Consider the following 15247-nt stretch of genomic DNA (forward strand, 5'->3'; position numbering starts at 1 on the left):
CATCATATTTGTCTATTATTTACAAAGACACTGGTATTCAAGTTTTTAATTTTTTTTATTATTATTATTATAATTTTTTTATTTTTTTTTTATTAGTATATAATTAGTGAAAGATATATATTTTAAAAATGTTAGTATACAATTCGTGAAAGTTACATTTAAAAAAATGCTGGTATACAATTTGTGAAAGATACATTTAAAAAAATGCTGGTATACAATTTGTGAAAGTTACATTTAAAAAATGCTGGTATACAATTAGTTACACCCGTGACAGTTGTTGAGGAAGATTAGCGATGTCACATGCATTAAGGTGGATATAGTGGCTTTTTCAACAATACATGTATGCAGAGTAGAAAGCAACTGATTAACATCGATAGGCTAGTTATCATGAAATTTATAGGCAACTACATCTACTATTAAAGCGTAAAATACAAAAATGTGATTACAGTCAAATTCATTGTCGGGGATACAAGATAGACAGGCGCGTATGAGACTTTCGGGGGATTGTCTTTCTCCCTCTGCCATCAGCTGAGTAAGTAAATCCATCCCCCGCTGATAATTTTCTCCGACTTGAGCAATCTCAAATAACACTCTATCAAAGCAGCAACAAGCATGATCATCCCTATCCCCACAATCGCTTTTCTTGTTTTTATCAATAGCATGCATCAACAGCGGACTAACTTTTTCTAAAAAAACATTTAACATAAACCGTCGTAAGAGTCTCCCGATACCGTTCCCCATCACAAGATGCTTTTGTTTTACTCTCAGGCCTCCCAACGAGTCAGAAATTCTTCTTCCAGGAGCTGCTTAAGGGAGGGGTTCTGTTCAAACAGATCTTGTTCCAGTCGACTGATTTCCAGCATGCCGTCGCGGGCCTCATGCAGATCGTACAGGATAGCTTCCACTGCCCCCTCCAACCTGCCGACGGCCGCTCCGATGCCCAGGGTCGACAGAACGTGGGTCAAGGCGGGTGTCAGCCGGTCGGTCCAGAGGTCGCGCAACACAGAGTCAAAGTGTATGTAAAAGTAATTTCTACCTGGGGGAAACAAACAAGAGTGTTGTCTCTGACTGGGGTGCCCCACTTCACAACCGTAGCAGTTTCTCTCTTGATGTTTCCTGATGACTGAGGCTAAAAGGCCCACTATCATAGCCTTAATACAAGCCAGCATCCCACGGCAGAGAGCCGGTCTGGATAGAAGCGTGCAGATCTCAGGCGCCGGAGAGTCCTCTCCAGGATCAGAGGCCGGTGTTGATGGAGGGGACGGGGAGAGCTCCCCGGCGTCAGAGGCTGGTGTTGGTGGGAGTTCCCCAGGATCAGAGGCCTGTGTTGCAGTTGTAGCCTCATTGTCCCCGCTTTCATCGTCGGAGAACACACTGTTGCTATAATTTGCTGATGCTGCCATGATGTTGTTGATGTTTGTGAAAGGGGTTGTAACGGAGTGCACTTTATATAGCGACGGTGGGTGAGGGGGAGAGGGGTGGGGGTGATCCTTACGGCGTAGGTTTTTTCAACTCTTGCATCTCCTTACGCCCCCGACTCTCCTTAAACATCGCTTGGAAGTAACCGGACTTTTCTTTAATCACCCGCATCCAAATCACAAACGGTATCAGCAGCCCAAAACAGTCGCATTTAGGCCGCTGCCATATATTCAGCATTCTCTTGTCCAGCTCCCCGGTCGCGTCCCACTTCATAAAGGTGCTACGTTGTTTACGAGCATCTCTATAGTACATCTCCATTCTTCCCTTGTCCACCTGAATGTCGGGGTCGGGGGTCTCCTCCATCAACGGAGCAACGACAGTCTTCAAGTTTCCCCGTTCCGTTTCAGAAAAAAACACCTGATAAGGGCCGTCTTTCGTGGGGTCTGGGCCGTCTCCGATGACCTGAAAGACACGCAGATCCTCCGCAGCGTTGTCAAAGAGGCAGACCAGTTTATCCCCGTTGGGCAGCTCCCAGGTAGCTCTCGGGTCTTCCGACGGTCGCATCATAGGTACCCGTCTACTTGCCGTATCAATCGTCCTAGGAGCCCCCGGAGGCTGCATAACGGTCTCCTGCTCCTGCTGAGTCTTAGAAGGTGAGGCTGAATCTTTCATTTCGGTAGTGCTGGACATGTCTGTATTTTTTTAAGAATTAGTGTTCCCCCTATATTGCAAAGCTCCATATATTCCCCGCTGGTGGGGGCGTGGTACGGGTGATAAGGCCTGGCGCCTCTACCCTAGGAGGAAAAGGCCCCCCTCCCCGCTCGCCGAGGGTCTCCCCAGGTGCAGTCATATCGTTTCTCTGTTAAGCACTGGGAGTCGAGGTGTCCAACTTGATGTATGGCCCGAGTCGTTAGAGACGACCTTCAAAAGTATGGCCCCATACGCTGATGTAATACGCTTGCGTGTCTTTACTAGATTATTTAATTGTAATTAACCAGGTGCACTCATATCTGTACTTGTGCGAGGTCATATACGGGGAACAAAGCTTCAAACTGATTTTACTGGGGGTGCATGTATGGCCCAAGTCGTTAGAGACGGCCTTCAAAAGTGTGGCACCATACGCTGATGTAATACAAACGCCTGCGTGAGGAAGAAACACACATACATTGTCAAAACTAGCGCCAAGCGTTTTTATTGGACGACAGACCCTCCACCTCCTCCTCCTCTCATTCTTCGCTCCAACTTTATCATTTTCTCCCAGAGTCTCAGTCTCTCAGAGTTTGTCACAGACTCGCGCAGCGGCACGGCTCTCAGCTCTCCGGCATCAGACTCGCGCCGCGGCACGGCTCTCAGCTCTCCGGCATCGCTCTCTCCGAGGATTATCCGAGCCCGCGGGGACCTTAGCGCAGTACCGCACCAGACACAGGGTTCTAAGGCCTTTGCTGATTCTCCAAAGCCCGGGACCTTACCGCGGTACCGTAACACCAGACACGCCGTACGCTCACGCTCCATCAGGTAACCCACCCCCGCTCGGCCCCGGCTGTGCCTGACAAAATAATAACTTATTAAAATAACACACACACACTCATAAGCACTCTCCTCAATATAGCACTCTCCTCAATATAATTTAAAAATAAAATTATAATTAAATAAATCATTTAAAATAATTTATAATAATAATAAATAATAATTAAAAATAATAATTTAAAATAAATAATAAATCATTTAATAAATAACTAATGATAAATAAATAATGAAATAAATAATAAATAAATACAACTCCCGTGACGTCACATCGTACCACCACAACCAAGCCCCGCCTACACAAGCCCCGCCCACAAGTGACCTTTTGACCTGACCTGTCAATTTGATGGAAGCGGTATCCTTCCTCTCTCTCTGATAATAATAATAATAATAACAAATAATGATGATGATAATAATATTAATAATTAATAATAATGATAATAATAATTGCACTATGTCCAATGACTGCCAGTTACTGTAAACAGTAAAGTACACTTAACTGGACACGTCTGTATTGTTTTGGTTTATACTTATTAATCCATTAATTCTAACTTTTGTACTTTAAATGGACAGAGTACAGTTATTATTATTAGGAAAAGTATTGTGAGGGAACACAAAACTATTGAGCATGCGCACCCCCGTAGTTATCCAGGGCTTCCGGTTGGAGCGTTGTGGATGTTTATTGTTGAAATGACAATAAAACCTACTTGACTTGACTTGACTAATGTCCCACGGAAACCCAGTCTTAGAGCTGTCCAGAAAAAATAATATTTTGATGATATTTCAAGGAAATTACTTACTTTGTAAAGGCGCTTAATAGGAGGTGTGATGTCCTGGAGGCAAATCTTAAGTGCTTCTGTTATTTCTACAAGAAACCACAAACATTTCAGGTATGTAGCAATTTGAAACATTGTTCAAAATTAAGTTCAATTCACTCCACACAAGCAATAGCTTCCATTATTTCCCTTCTACATTTAATGTTTCGGAATTAGGTTAAATGACTGCTATTTTAAACTATATTTGTCAAACACTGTGCCCACTGACAGGTGAATAACATTGATTACCTGATTATAGTGGCACCTGGTAGTGGATGGGACCTATTAGGCAGCAAATAAACAATGTTTAGGATATACTGGGATGCAGAAAAATGGGCAAGCCTAAAGATTTGAATGACAAGGGCCAAGTTGTGATGGCTAGATGACTCATATCATCTCCAAAACGGAAGGAAAATATGTTAATGGGTGACGGAGGCTCATTACATGTCAGATAGTACAGCAAACCTTCAGAGGTCTAGTGGAATCCCCGCCCTGATGAGTCAAGGCTATTTTGGCGGCAAAGGTGAGCCTTGGCCCCACCATGAACCTGTTGACCACTGCAGGACCATCTCACAAGAGCTGGGGGTTTGGAGACGCTATGATCCAGCTCTCTAGCCATCACCAAATGGCCCATGTCAAAGTCACTCCCATCCTTACACTTGCACATTGTTTCTGCTTCCAACACATCAGCTTCAAGGACAAAGCGCTCACCTGCTGCCTAATATAACCCCCCCACAGCCAGATGCCCCTGTAACCAAATAATCAATGTTATTCACTTCACATGTTATGGCTGATCAGTGTATAACCTCTGTATCTCAGTTACGTTTCAGACTGTTTTGCTATTAATTATTAATTATTATTAATTAATTTTGCAGATTAATATACTGTGTTTATAATACATTTCAAAATTTCCCAAAATTCAGCACATTGTCAGTTTCACTGGCCAACACACTGATCATCGTAACATCATCAAGTTCTTTAGCCAAATTAGGTGTGCTGAGCAATGGGAAACCTCACACTGCAGTACAGTGAATCATGCAGCAGCACTGGGAAAATGTAAAAACACATTTTACCTCCAAGGGCCACTGTTCTCCCATCTTTTTTCAGTAGTCTTACACGTCTGTAAACACATAAAATATGTTTGCACATATACTGTACTGATCCTGAGAGGATTCAATGGAATCAGTAGAAATTAAGTTTTGCCACGACATGAGAAGCCAGGAAAGTGAAGCAGAACATGAACAGGAACATTATTCAGCCTTGGCTGACTAGGTCTGTATTCCGGACATTACATTCATGATTTAATTTCACTGCAGGGGGCTTGAATAATTTAAACTTGCTTGCAGGTTCCCTATGTACAGTATGTATTACCTTTCCTGACCTTCGGAGGTCCTCCCTCCTGTTTCGGAGCATTTTTAAGGCTTTTTCACGAATTTCCTGCTCTTTGCCGACGAGGCTGCAGGGCAACTCTGCTGTGACCTTGAAATTACATTAAATATTCTGTTAAAACACTTTATTTGACGTTTTACCTTGTGAATTGAAATTTTAAGCACTCATTGTGCTTCATGTGGTAAAAAAATTAAATAGAGAAATTAAACTATTTGATTAGAAATATTGATTTTAGACAATTTTATGAGGTACAGATTTTGCTTAGGACAGGGTTAGATGAAAAGAATTGAGGTATGAACATTATGTAGTGAAGGCTTTGCAAATAAATCTGCCGATTAGCTGGCTGTCATGACTTTCACAAATAATCCATGTTGTTGCACATTTAAAAACGATGTCTATGAATAGATATGAAGGTGATCAAAGGCTACAAAAAACACTGACAAATTCTGACAATCCCCAGTCATAGCAACCACTTTTGAAAGGCCAATGCATCAAAATGTATTAGAAAAAATATAGTAGGTCAATGAAACGTGTCCCACCCCAGTGGTTAAATGACACAGAATTTGATGCACTCCCCAAAGGTGTGGCCCCAAGTAAAAATACCAAGTTTGGCCTCAAACGACCAAAGAATTGCTGAGATATGTTAACACACAGTGATTGGCGGCATCACCATTAAAATCATTGGAATGTGATGGACAAATCGCTTTGCAAGTCAAAAGTTCCTCATGTTTCACTTATGAGGCTGGGTACTAAGACAATCCATCCATTCATTTTCTTAACCGCTTATCCCACTGGGTCACGGGGGGTCCGGGGCCTATCCTGGAAGCAATGGGCACGAGGCAGGGAACAACCCAGGATGGGGGGCCAGCCCATAGCAGGGCACACTCACACACCATTCACGCTCACACGCACACCTATGGGCAATTTAGCAAGTACCTCCGACGAGCTAAAAGGTGTGGCACAAGTCCCCTTATCCTCAGGACACTTTATAACTGTGTCATCAAGAGCATCCTAACTGGATGCGTCGCCGGCTGGTATGATAGCCACACCACCTACCCCAGCAAAGCTCTGCAAGAAGTAGCACGGTGTGGGGAATATCATTATGAGATGAGCTTCCTGTCAGGGTCAGCTCCTGTTGTCCCAGTCTTGCATCCATAGCTTCTGGCTTTGACCTTGAACATGCAAACTCCACACACACGTAACCCAGGTGGAGACTCGAACCCGGGTCCCAGAGGTGTGAGGCAACATTGCTGACCACTGCACCACCATGCCGCCCCCCTAGGTCAATCCATTCAACAGTTATTAGCCACAAGGCATGTTTACTTATTGCAACACCACCTAGTGGTGGAATGACACTATTTTTGTTCTTATTCCTCAGAATTGGGCCCCAAGTCCAGTCACCAAATCAATTTTATCCAATCAAAGTTTTGTTGAGATATGGCCACACATCCTGTTCAGTGGCTTTGTCATCAAATTCATTGGATGATAGTGGCCATAGCATCTGACTTTTAGTAACTTTTGGTCACAATCCCTTCTAGATGATGCACCCCAAATTTGATGATGATTTGATCAACAGCCTAGGTTTCCAAAAAACTTTTTTTTCAGGAAAATTCAAAATGACAATATGACAGACTTAATTAATGAGTGCAATCGAAGTTAGACAAGCCATGGCTTTAAACACACCAAAGATCATAATCCCAGGCTTAAGAATTCAGAATTTACATGCAGAAACATATCTTGAAATTTGACCTGATGGTGTTGCTACAGGAATGAATGGATTAAACCCAAATTTGGTGAGCCAGTATTTTGGATGGGCCTCTGACAGGGTGCCAAATTACAAAGTAGAAGATTGGACAAAATTTTTGGCCTGTGCAAAATAAGTAGGTTTTCTGAAAAATTCAGAATGACAGAAAATCCAATAAGGAAATTAACGGCAATGGATGAATTTGAATGGGGATGAGCAAAGGATTCAGAGGAATGAAAGATCACAAATCTAGGCCAAGGGGTGTTAACATACTTCATATATCAAGTATAATACCCGTAAGAAATGAGTTTATTATAAGAATGTCCGCTAAAGTCAGCTAAAACTGCTTAATTTCATTCTTTTTAGCTTTGCTCTGACTTTAGCTGAGTATTTTGTTCACCCTGGTGCTTGTTGGTAATACCCCAGTGAGTACAGTGCACGCCCCCTCCCCCAAACAGATTCTTCCCAAAAAAACTTCCTTCACGAGGGAAAGATTTGGGATCCATTTAGCCTTTATTTATTTCTAATAGAGTATAAACGACTCACATATTTTAATTAATTACTTACATTCAGTGCTGTGTGTGGTTGTGCATTGACTTTAATAGGAAGGAGTGTCTGCAGGTTTTCTGCCACACACAGGTACCAGCCCGTGTCCTTCCTCTCCAGTCGCCTCATTGTGACGCTGAGCACTTTATTAACTCTTTCATCACTGAGCTCCACAGGCCTCCCATCCAAACTCCCAGAATTCTCTACACAGGAGCCCCTGCCCATCCTACACCACATCATGTCAATGTAATTGTCAGTATAGTGACACTGAATACTGACAGTGTCTCCTTTCATAGGCGTCACCTCCTGTTTGTCCACAAGCTGCCCTGGAGATCCTGAAGACACAAATCAGAAACAAAGGAAGCACTAACGTTTGCATAACAATAAGATATTCTCACTATGATTATGAACCAGTAACAAGATGTTTATATCGTCTTTCCGTACATTTTATGCATATCTATAGCTAAGCTATGACATTTGTCATATTACTTATCATACTTAACACGGGGGCAGCATGGTGGCGCAGTGGTTTGCCCTGCTGCCTTACAGCAAAAAGGTCCTGTGTTCAATCCCAAGTCCTTTCTGCGTGGAGTTTGCACGCTCTCCCTCTGTTTGTCTGAGTTTTCACCAGGCGCTGTAGTTTCCTCCCACGGTCCAAAAGCATTCAAGAGGGGTTGAATGGTGAGTCTAAATTGGTCCTGTAGTTGTGTGTGCACCCTGTGGTGTGTTGGTGATTCCCCAGGGTTGGTTCCCACTTGTGCCCAGTGTTCTTGGGATAGGTTCCAGTCCCCAGGCAACCCCAGTTGGAATTAAGTGGCTTCAGAAAATGGATGGATGGATACTTAACCCCCTGTAGAAGCCCATGTAAACTGATATGGTTACTTTTTCCACGCTACATTTATCATATTGGGAAAAATTTAAATGCATAGCATTTTGACCTTGAATAGGATAAGTGCTACAGCCAATGGATGGATATTCCATACTTACATACACTTCACACAGTATAGTATATGAGAGTATAATTTTCACTATATATAATATGCAATATTAAGTATTAACATGGTCTATATGAGTAATTATGTAACTAATATTAAATAAATTTAAAGAATATATACCATGCAGTGTTGGCCTCCCATCTGCAGGGTAGGCCACACGAATCCCAGCCATAGTCTGTGCCTATGTGTATAGACTTTGCATGTCCTGAATATGTCACATTAGACATGGATTGATATCAGGCTTGGTACTTCATGATTAAAGCTAAATCAATAACGTAAAAAATTCCCATTTAAATATTCAATTGCTTGGAAAAAGGCCTATTTACCAATTAAACCAGTAGCAATAGCACATAAATCCATTAAATACACAGATTAAGTTTAATTTTGTCTCAGATATTACAAAACCTCATGAATAATACACTGACATTAGGTCTATATATTTGTGTGTTTTTTTCCCATTAGCCTAGCCTACTTTTTGTCTCTGGGGAAAAGGATATGAATGAACTTGCATGTACGCTAAACATGACTTTATCCACAAACACGGAATGTAGTGTCCAGTGTTCAAACTCATTGATTTCAGGTCATTTTCACCTGTTGAAATGATTGAAGACAACAAAAAGATCATTTAAAGCATAAATGCATTTATTTTCTAATTAGATGTCAGCAAAACATTAAACATTTGTATGTAGTAATTGCAAGAAAACAAAAAGAAAACAAAATGTACCATTTTCAGTTTCTGGTACTGTGACATAACACTGATATCAGCGCATTTAACAACAATTTTACACATGACAGGCTAAACTATTCCTTCTAAGCTAGATATCTTAAACTCAGTACGTCCAAACAAAAGCAAAAACAGAAATACTGTCACAGGTCCAGGGCGGATTGAGAGCGACAGCGTGTCATGGAGCAAGCAGAAACAGAGAGTGGACGACTCACTCAGGGATTCAAAGGAGGAAAGGGGAAAAACACTAGAGACACTAATAAAAACAAAAGCAGACCACGAGGGGTCAAAAACAAGACAAGGAACAACAGTAATCAAATAAGAAATCGGTCGGTGGGTCACAAGCTTTTTTTTTTTTTTCCCTCCACCACCCCCCCTCTGCGGAGGACCACTTTATTGTGCCCGAGATGTTATTTCAGGTGGAGTCTAGGACCCAACCTGACACGTGTGTATAGACAAACAGGCACACACATATACAAGCATACGTTCCCACCCTCATGCAGACATAAACAAATATTTACACATTCACCCAACATTTACACACACAGAAATGAACGCTGTACACATACTCTCACTCCCCATATATACTCTATGTGGACCCCTATTTTTCCTCTGGCGAGGAGACCAGAAGATCACCCCGGACTCGCAGTAGCCGAGAAGCCCACCAGCCCAGACCCCGACCAGACGGCCAGCTCTTCCTCTCAGCCCCCAGCCCCAAATGGCGAACAGGGAACGGGGGTGTGAAAAGACCCCATGCCCCCCTTTGCCCGCTCAGATGTGGTGTTGGTGTGTGTTGTTCTAAAGTGCTTTTAAAACAGGTGAAGGGCATGGCACTAACCACCCCCTGCCGACCAACAGCTGGTGTTAGCTCCGTCTCTCCCCAGAGCCCTCAATGTCTGTGTGTGATTAAAATTGAGATGTGGGCCCTGGCACCAGAGGTAAGGCTGAATGAACAGACCGCCCTCTGGATGCCATTCTGTGTGCCCATCCCCAACGCCCTAAATGTATGTGTCATGAGAGAGTAAGTAATGAGAGTGTCTACGTTGTAGTGTATGAATGAGGTACAGGTGGTCGCGAGGGGACAGAGGAGGAATACCTACCCTGCATCCCAGCAACGCACCTACACCTCAAAGCCCTACATGTGTGGTGGTGTGATGGAGCGGGAGGAGGGAAGCATTTAGGGATGGGGAGGAAAGGAATGGGGGGGGGCAAAATACCTCCCCCCCCGGAGCCAGCTCCCCCGCTGACCCCCATAGGCACTCCCCGTTCCCTGAAATCCATCCAGGGAGGGGGGCCCAGGCCCATCCAGACCGGGGCCCAAAGCAGCAGCACCACCGGGCCCCACAGAGCCCAAGGCGCCCCACCGGACCCCACTACAAAGGAAAAGCTACCCCCGCCCCAGCATTCAGTCAACTCCCAGACTGCACAAGACAAAAGACATCCAAAGACATTGTACCTCTCTGAAAGGTAGAAACGTTTCACCGCTCGTCCAAGCAGCTTTGCATGTGCAAATGCACAACCCCTCACTCAACAGAGGTAGAGGCATTAGGCACAACCTGTCTCCAATTTAACCTGCGGCCCTCTCATCATTTGCCAAAACAAAAATAATTCCCAGGAAAAAAACAGACCCAATTCACACCTCCACCAGGTGGACCACCCTTAACGACCCACTCTATTGGAGTAGGAGGGACTGGTTACATCTACCCGCAACTCCCCCCCCCACTTTGTTTCACTCAACGAGCCCCCTTATACTACTTACCCAGGAGGATAAATATGTGGACACTTACTACCTCCCTCAGTCTGAAGAAGCTGCTTGGATGAGCAGCGAAACGTTTCTAACTTTCAGAGACAAGTCCAGTTGCCACGAGTCAACCACCAGAGAGTATGGTCTAAGGTTGCCTGGTCCTTCTGTTCCTCTGTGGTGAAGGGTACCTTAAGGGTACCTTCACCACATTGCCATTTGATACTGACACCTTCACATTGCCAGCTTCTAAATCGCCAACGATCAGTTCTTCCAATAATAATTTGTCCACCTTAGTTTCAACAATATCCAAATTTATAGCATTCGGCTGGAATTCACTGTTTATAACTTCTACTGCCACATCCTCAATTTCCAATTCAAATGCTTTTTCAAACGCCTTTTCTCTAGTCTCCTCCACTTCTACTTCTCCAATTTGTACTTGCAAAATTTCAAAATTAAATTTACTTTGATCTAAATATTCGAGATCAAACTGGCAGAGGTCTACCAGCACAGCTCCTATCTTCAGACTGTCTTGATGGTTGTCTACAGGCTTTATGGAGATTGTCCTGTTATTTATCACAAAAGCCTCCAACCCATGTACATCTATCCCCTTATCCCTCCCAAGCTGGCTAGTGGGTGGAGTTACTTGGGAGCACTCCTCTTCATCACCCCAGCAGATGATCTCTTCCCACTTGTCCCAGGCTGCCCAATAAGCATCATCCGTCCAGCTAACTGCCTTGGCAATTCGCCTTCGGGAATGTGACTCAGTGGAACTGTCAGCCTGGTCAGAAGGTGATTCTGCTGGGGAGCACAGCTCTTTCTCATCTCCCCAGTCAATCACCTCTCCCCACTTGTCCCAAGTTGCCCAGTATCTGTCGTCGCTCCAGCAAACAGCTTTCTCAAATCGTCTGATTCTGAATGAGGAAAAACAACATACAGGCAATGCAATGGAGCTGTCAGTCACTCCTGACATGTGGACTACACTTCTGCACTGACCCACACCTTCCCAATCAACAACCGCATTACTGCACAGGCAGAGCTGCTATCTTTGGTCAGCTGGCTGGCGTGAGATTCTCAATTCCAGACAAGTCTGCACATTCATCTCCATATGTGTAACAGTCTTACTACCTTGTAAATAGTCTGGAGGGTTTGCAGACTACCCCAACACTTTTGATGGAGCTAATTTTAGGTTTATAATGGAACAAAACAGATTGACTACAAGACATCTTGAGTGAGGGTTGGCAACCCTGCATGTGACACTAACTAACCTGCACATAAAATTTAAATATAATCCAAGCAATATACTGAATTTTACACAAACATATTTCAATATACAGTCATACCTCGGCTCACGAACTTAGTTCCTGACCTGAAAAGTGCGTGACCTCAATTTCTCCCATTTCAAATAATGTAAATATGTATTATGTTCAATATGTTTAAACCTCAGAAACGCTGCATTTTCTTCAATTTTTTATATTTTTCTGTGACCAAGAATCCATCCATCCATTCATTTTCCAAACCGCTTATCCTACTGGGTTGCCTATCCCGGAAGCAATGGGCACGAGGCAGGGAAAAATCGAGGATGGGGGGGCCAGCCCATTGCAGGGCACACTCACACACCATTCACTCACACATGCACTCCTACGGGCAATTTAGCAAGTACCCGGAGGAAAGCCCACGACGACATGGGGAGAACGCGACCAAAAATATAGACTTAAATTAAAATAACCTTACTTGTAACAAATAATGCTGTTGGCACGTCAAACTGTCGGTGCAGCGGTAAGAAAATCGGGAGAAGACTAACAATAATAGAGGATTTATAAATGGAAAAATAAGTTCACACAACACGTTATTCACCATGAACTAGAACATATCGCCGTCTTTCTCTTTAGGTCACTCTATACATACATATATACACTTCGAGCACGCGCAGTACAACTCAACACCCCCTACCGTACAATCAAATTATGACAGACTGTGCACATATAACTGAGAGCATACATTTACATTTACATGCTAACAAATGCAAAATTAAATAAAACATTAAAACTGAGCATACGCTGGTCGCTCGAAACACGCCAAAACACGGAAAAGAACCACAAAACATCCCCCCAAAAAACTAAACAATCAACATTAAAAGACTGAGTAACAGTCAAATGCAGTAATTTCGAAAATATTATTGTTTTTTTATTATACTGGACATTTCTTCGCGTTTCGGGTGGTTCTTTGGGGAGCTTTCATCGTACCCTTTTGGGGACGCTTATGTGTTCGCGGCCCGAAACACGGTTCGACAACCGGTACAAAACATTTTGGAACATCTGGTTCCTAACACGATTTATTCGTGAACAGGACTGTTCGTGGGTCGAGGTACCACTGTACATACAAAGACAGATATTAATAATAAGATAAGTTATACGATAAAATGGGAGCAGAAATGCAACGTACCTTGCCATCTTGGTGCAGAAAAGCAAGTGAAGCCGCGTCTTTCAAACCGGTAGCTTCCCACGTGCGGAGGCATCAAATGTAACCAAGCAACAACATAACTAAATAATAACATCATAATACGTATAGTTGTTATATAATAATGACAGTTTAATAAGTTTTTTATTTACTTGTAGAAGTAAATAAGAAAAAAATTGTGTAAGAACTGCAAAGCAAGAATATAGTAGTAAGCATGAAGCACACATTCAGCTCTGGATAATATCAGACAATGACTTAGAGACACGTGAAATGAACTGCACTCTTGGAGTCTGTCTCTCCCCAAAGCACTATGCAAGGTAACTTGTTTAATATGGGAATTATAAAATGACACTTTGGCAACATTTCAAACTGTTGTATCGCGAAAAGTAGCGATCAGTATGTCGAACTGTCACGCCCAGCTCGTAAGATCCTCATGTGTGCCACGCCCCCCTAATTATCCACGTGTGTTTCCCCGATTGTACCCAGCTGTGTCCGATTATTTTCACCCAGTCCTGTCTATTTAAGTCCATGTCTTGCTTTCGTTCCTGGTCCGTCATTGATGTTAGTTAGTCAATGTTCGTGCTTCGTCCCGTTTTAGTGCTAATAAATCCCAGTTTCCCCGTGTTCTGCCTGCCTGTTTCCTGCCCGTGCGATTGCGCTCGCAACCAGCCCGAAACCTGACATGAACAAGGTTATACATCACACAAGCTTCCCACAAGAACCTGTAATTAGACTAAGCGCGTACCACACTGGGCCCGGCTGCCTTATACCGCAACCGAGCACGATCGCATCCCGCCCCCCTCCGCAGTTCTGCCCCCCTGTTGCACTTACTGGTCCGGACGCGAGCACGTTTTGTCATCAACCTGCAACTTTTTGTGTGAAAGAAACATAAGAAGCAAAGCTGTGTACCACAGTAGGGTAGAATTCATGGTTAATTTCGTGGCTTATTTGGGGCGGTTTTGAGTATGATGACACACAGATTTGTCAAGTATACAAAGCAGAGGTTTTTATTTATTCGTGCTGCACGTATAGGAAGATCCACACTTTATCAAATATCTCAGGCAGACTGATGCTGCGCGGGATACCGGTGCCAAAAAGGTATTGCGGTACCGCATTTTCGAAAGCTGTTCGGTATTACATTACATTACATTTCTTTAGTACTTGTACTAATTACACCATTTTCGCTTCCGCTATCTATGGGATCATGACGATGGACTCTATATAGCAAAACCATTGCCGAAACTAAGTTATACACTAAGTTAGATCTGCACCCATCATGCTATATAAAATACTAAAACGTCAGCTAGTTAAGTATGATGTCCATAGCTTCACGTCAGTGATTTATGTCAGGGATATACATTGACGTCATCAAAGTTTGATGTTTGAATAATAAATAGATAATAAAGCATAATGTGCTGCGTGGGAAGTGTTTTATATATGCATACCTGTCAAGTTTTGGATTTGAAAATAAGGGAAATTTTCCGGCGTCCGCCGCGAGCAGTCCCACCACCCCAACCAAGCTCCAGTATCCCTTACATTTTAAGACAGGTGACAAGAAAGCTAATCACCACTTGTCAACCGCTTATAAACTACAATTGGCTTTATGCACAGCTGCACTACTTCCTGAACTTCAGGCAGCTCCTTTGTTTCCTGTCTGCCATTATTGGACAAACTAATTAATCCAGGTGATCAGTTTGTCCAATAATGGCAGACAGGAAACAAAGGAGCTGCCTGAAGTTCAGGAAGTAGTGCAGCTGTGCATTAAGCCAATGATAGGCCTACCTTTGCTGACACTGACATGCTGTGAACATTCATAGCCTAAATGAAAACACAAAAGGGTATATATGAAGAGCATTTATTTAAAGGCTTATTTGCATATTTTCTGTTCAT

General features: G+C 43.1%; 1 protein-coding gene across 1 annotated transcript; it reads right to left on the bottom strand.

Annotated features, from left to right (window-relative positions):
• Positions 1-9052: 9052 nt before the first annotated feature.
• LOC125721954 (uncharacterized) lies at positions 9053-13452 on the bottom strand. The gene is made up of 2 exons (XM_048998192.1): positions 13343-13452; positions 9053-11811 (listed from the first exon to the last, which is right to left on the bottom strand). Exons 1-2 carry the CDS (start codon positions 13348-13350, stop codon positions 11046-11048), a joined length of 774 nt encoding a protein of 257 aa, XP_048854149.1. The 5' UTR covers positions 13351-13452; the 3' UTR covers positions 9053-11045.
• Between the last annotated feature and the right edge of the window lie 1795 nt (positions 13453-15247).

The sequence above is a fragment of the Brienomyrus brachyistius genome, unplaced genomic scaffold (assembly GCF_023856365.1).
Source record: "Brienomyrus brachyistius isolate T26 unplaced genomic scaffold, BBRACH_0.4 scaffold36, whole genome shotgun sequence".
NCBI lineage: Eukaryota > Metazoa > Chordata > Actinopteri > Osteoglossiformes > Mormyridae > Brienomyrus > Brienomyrus brachyistius.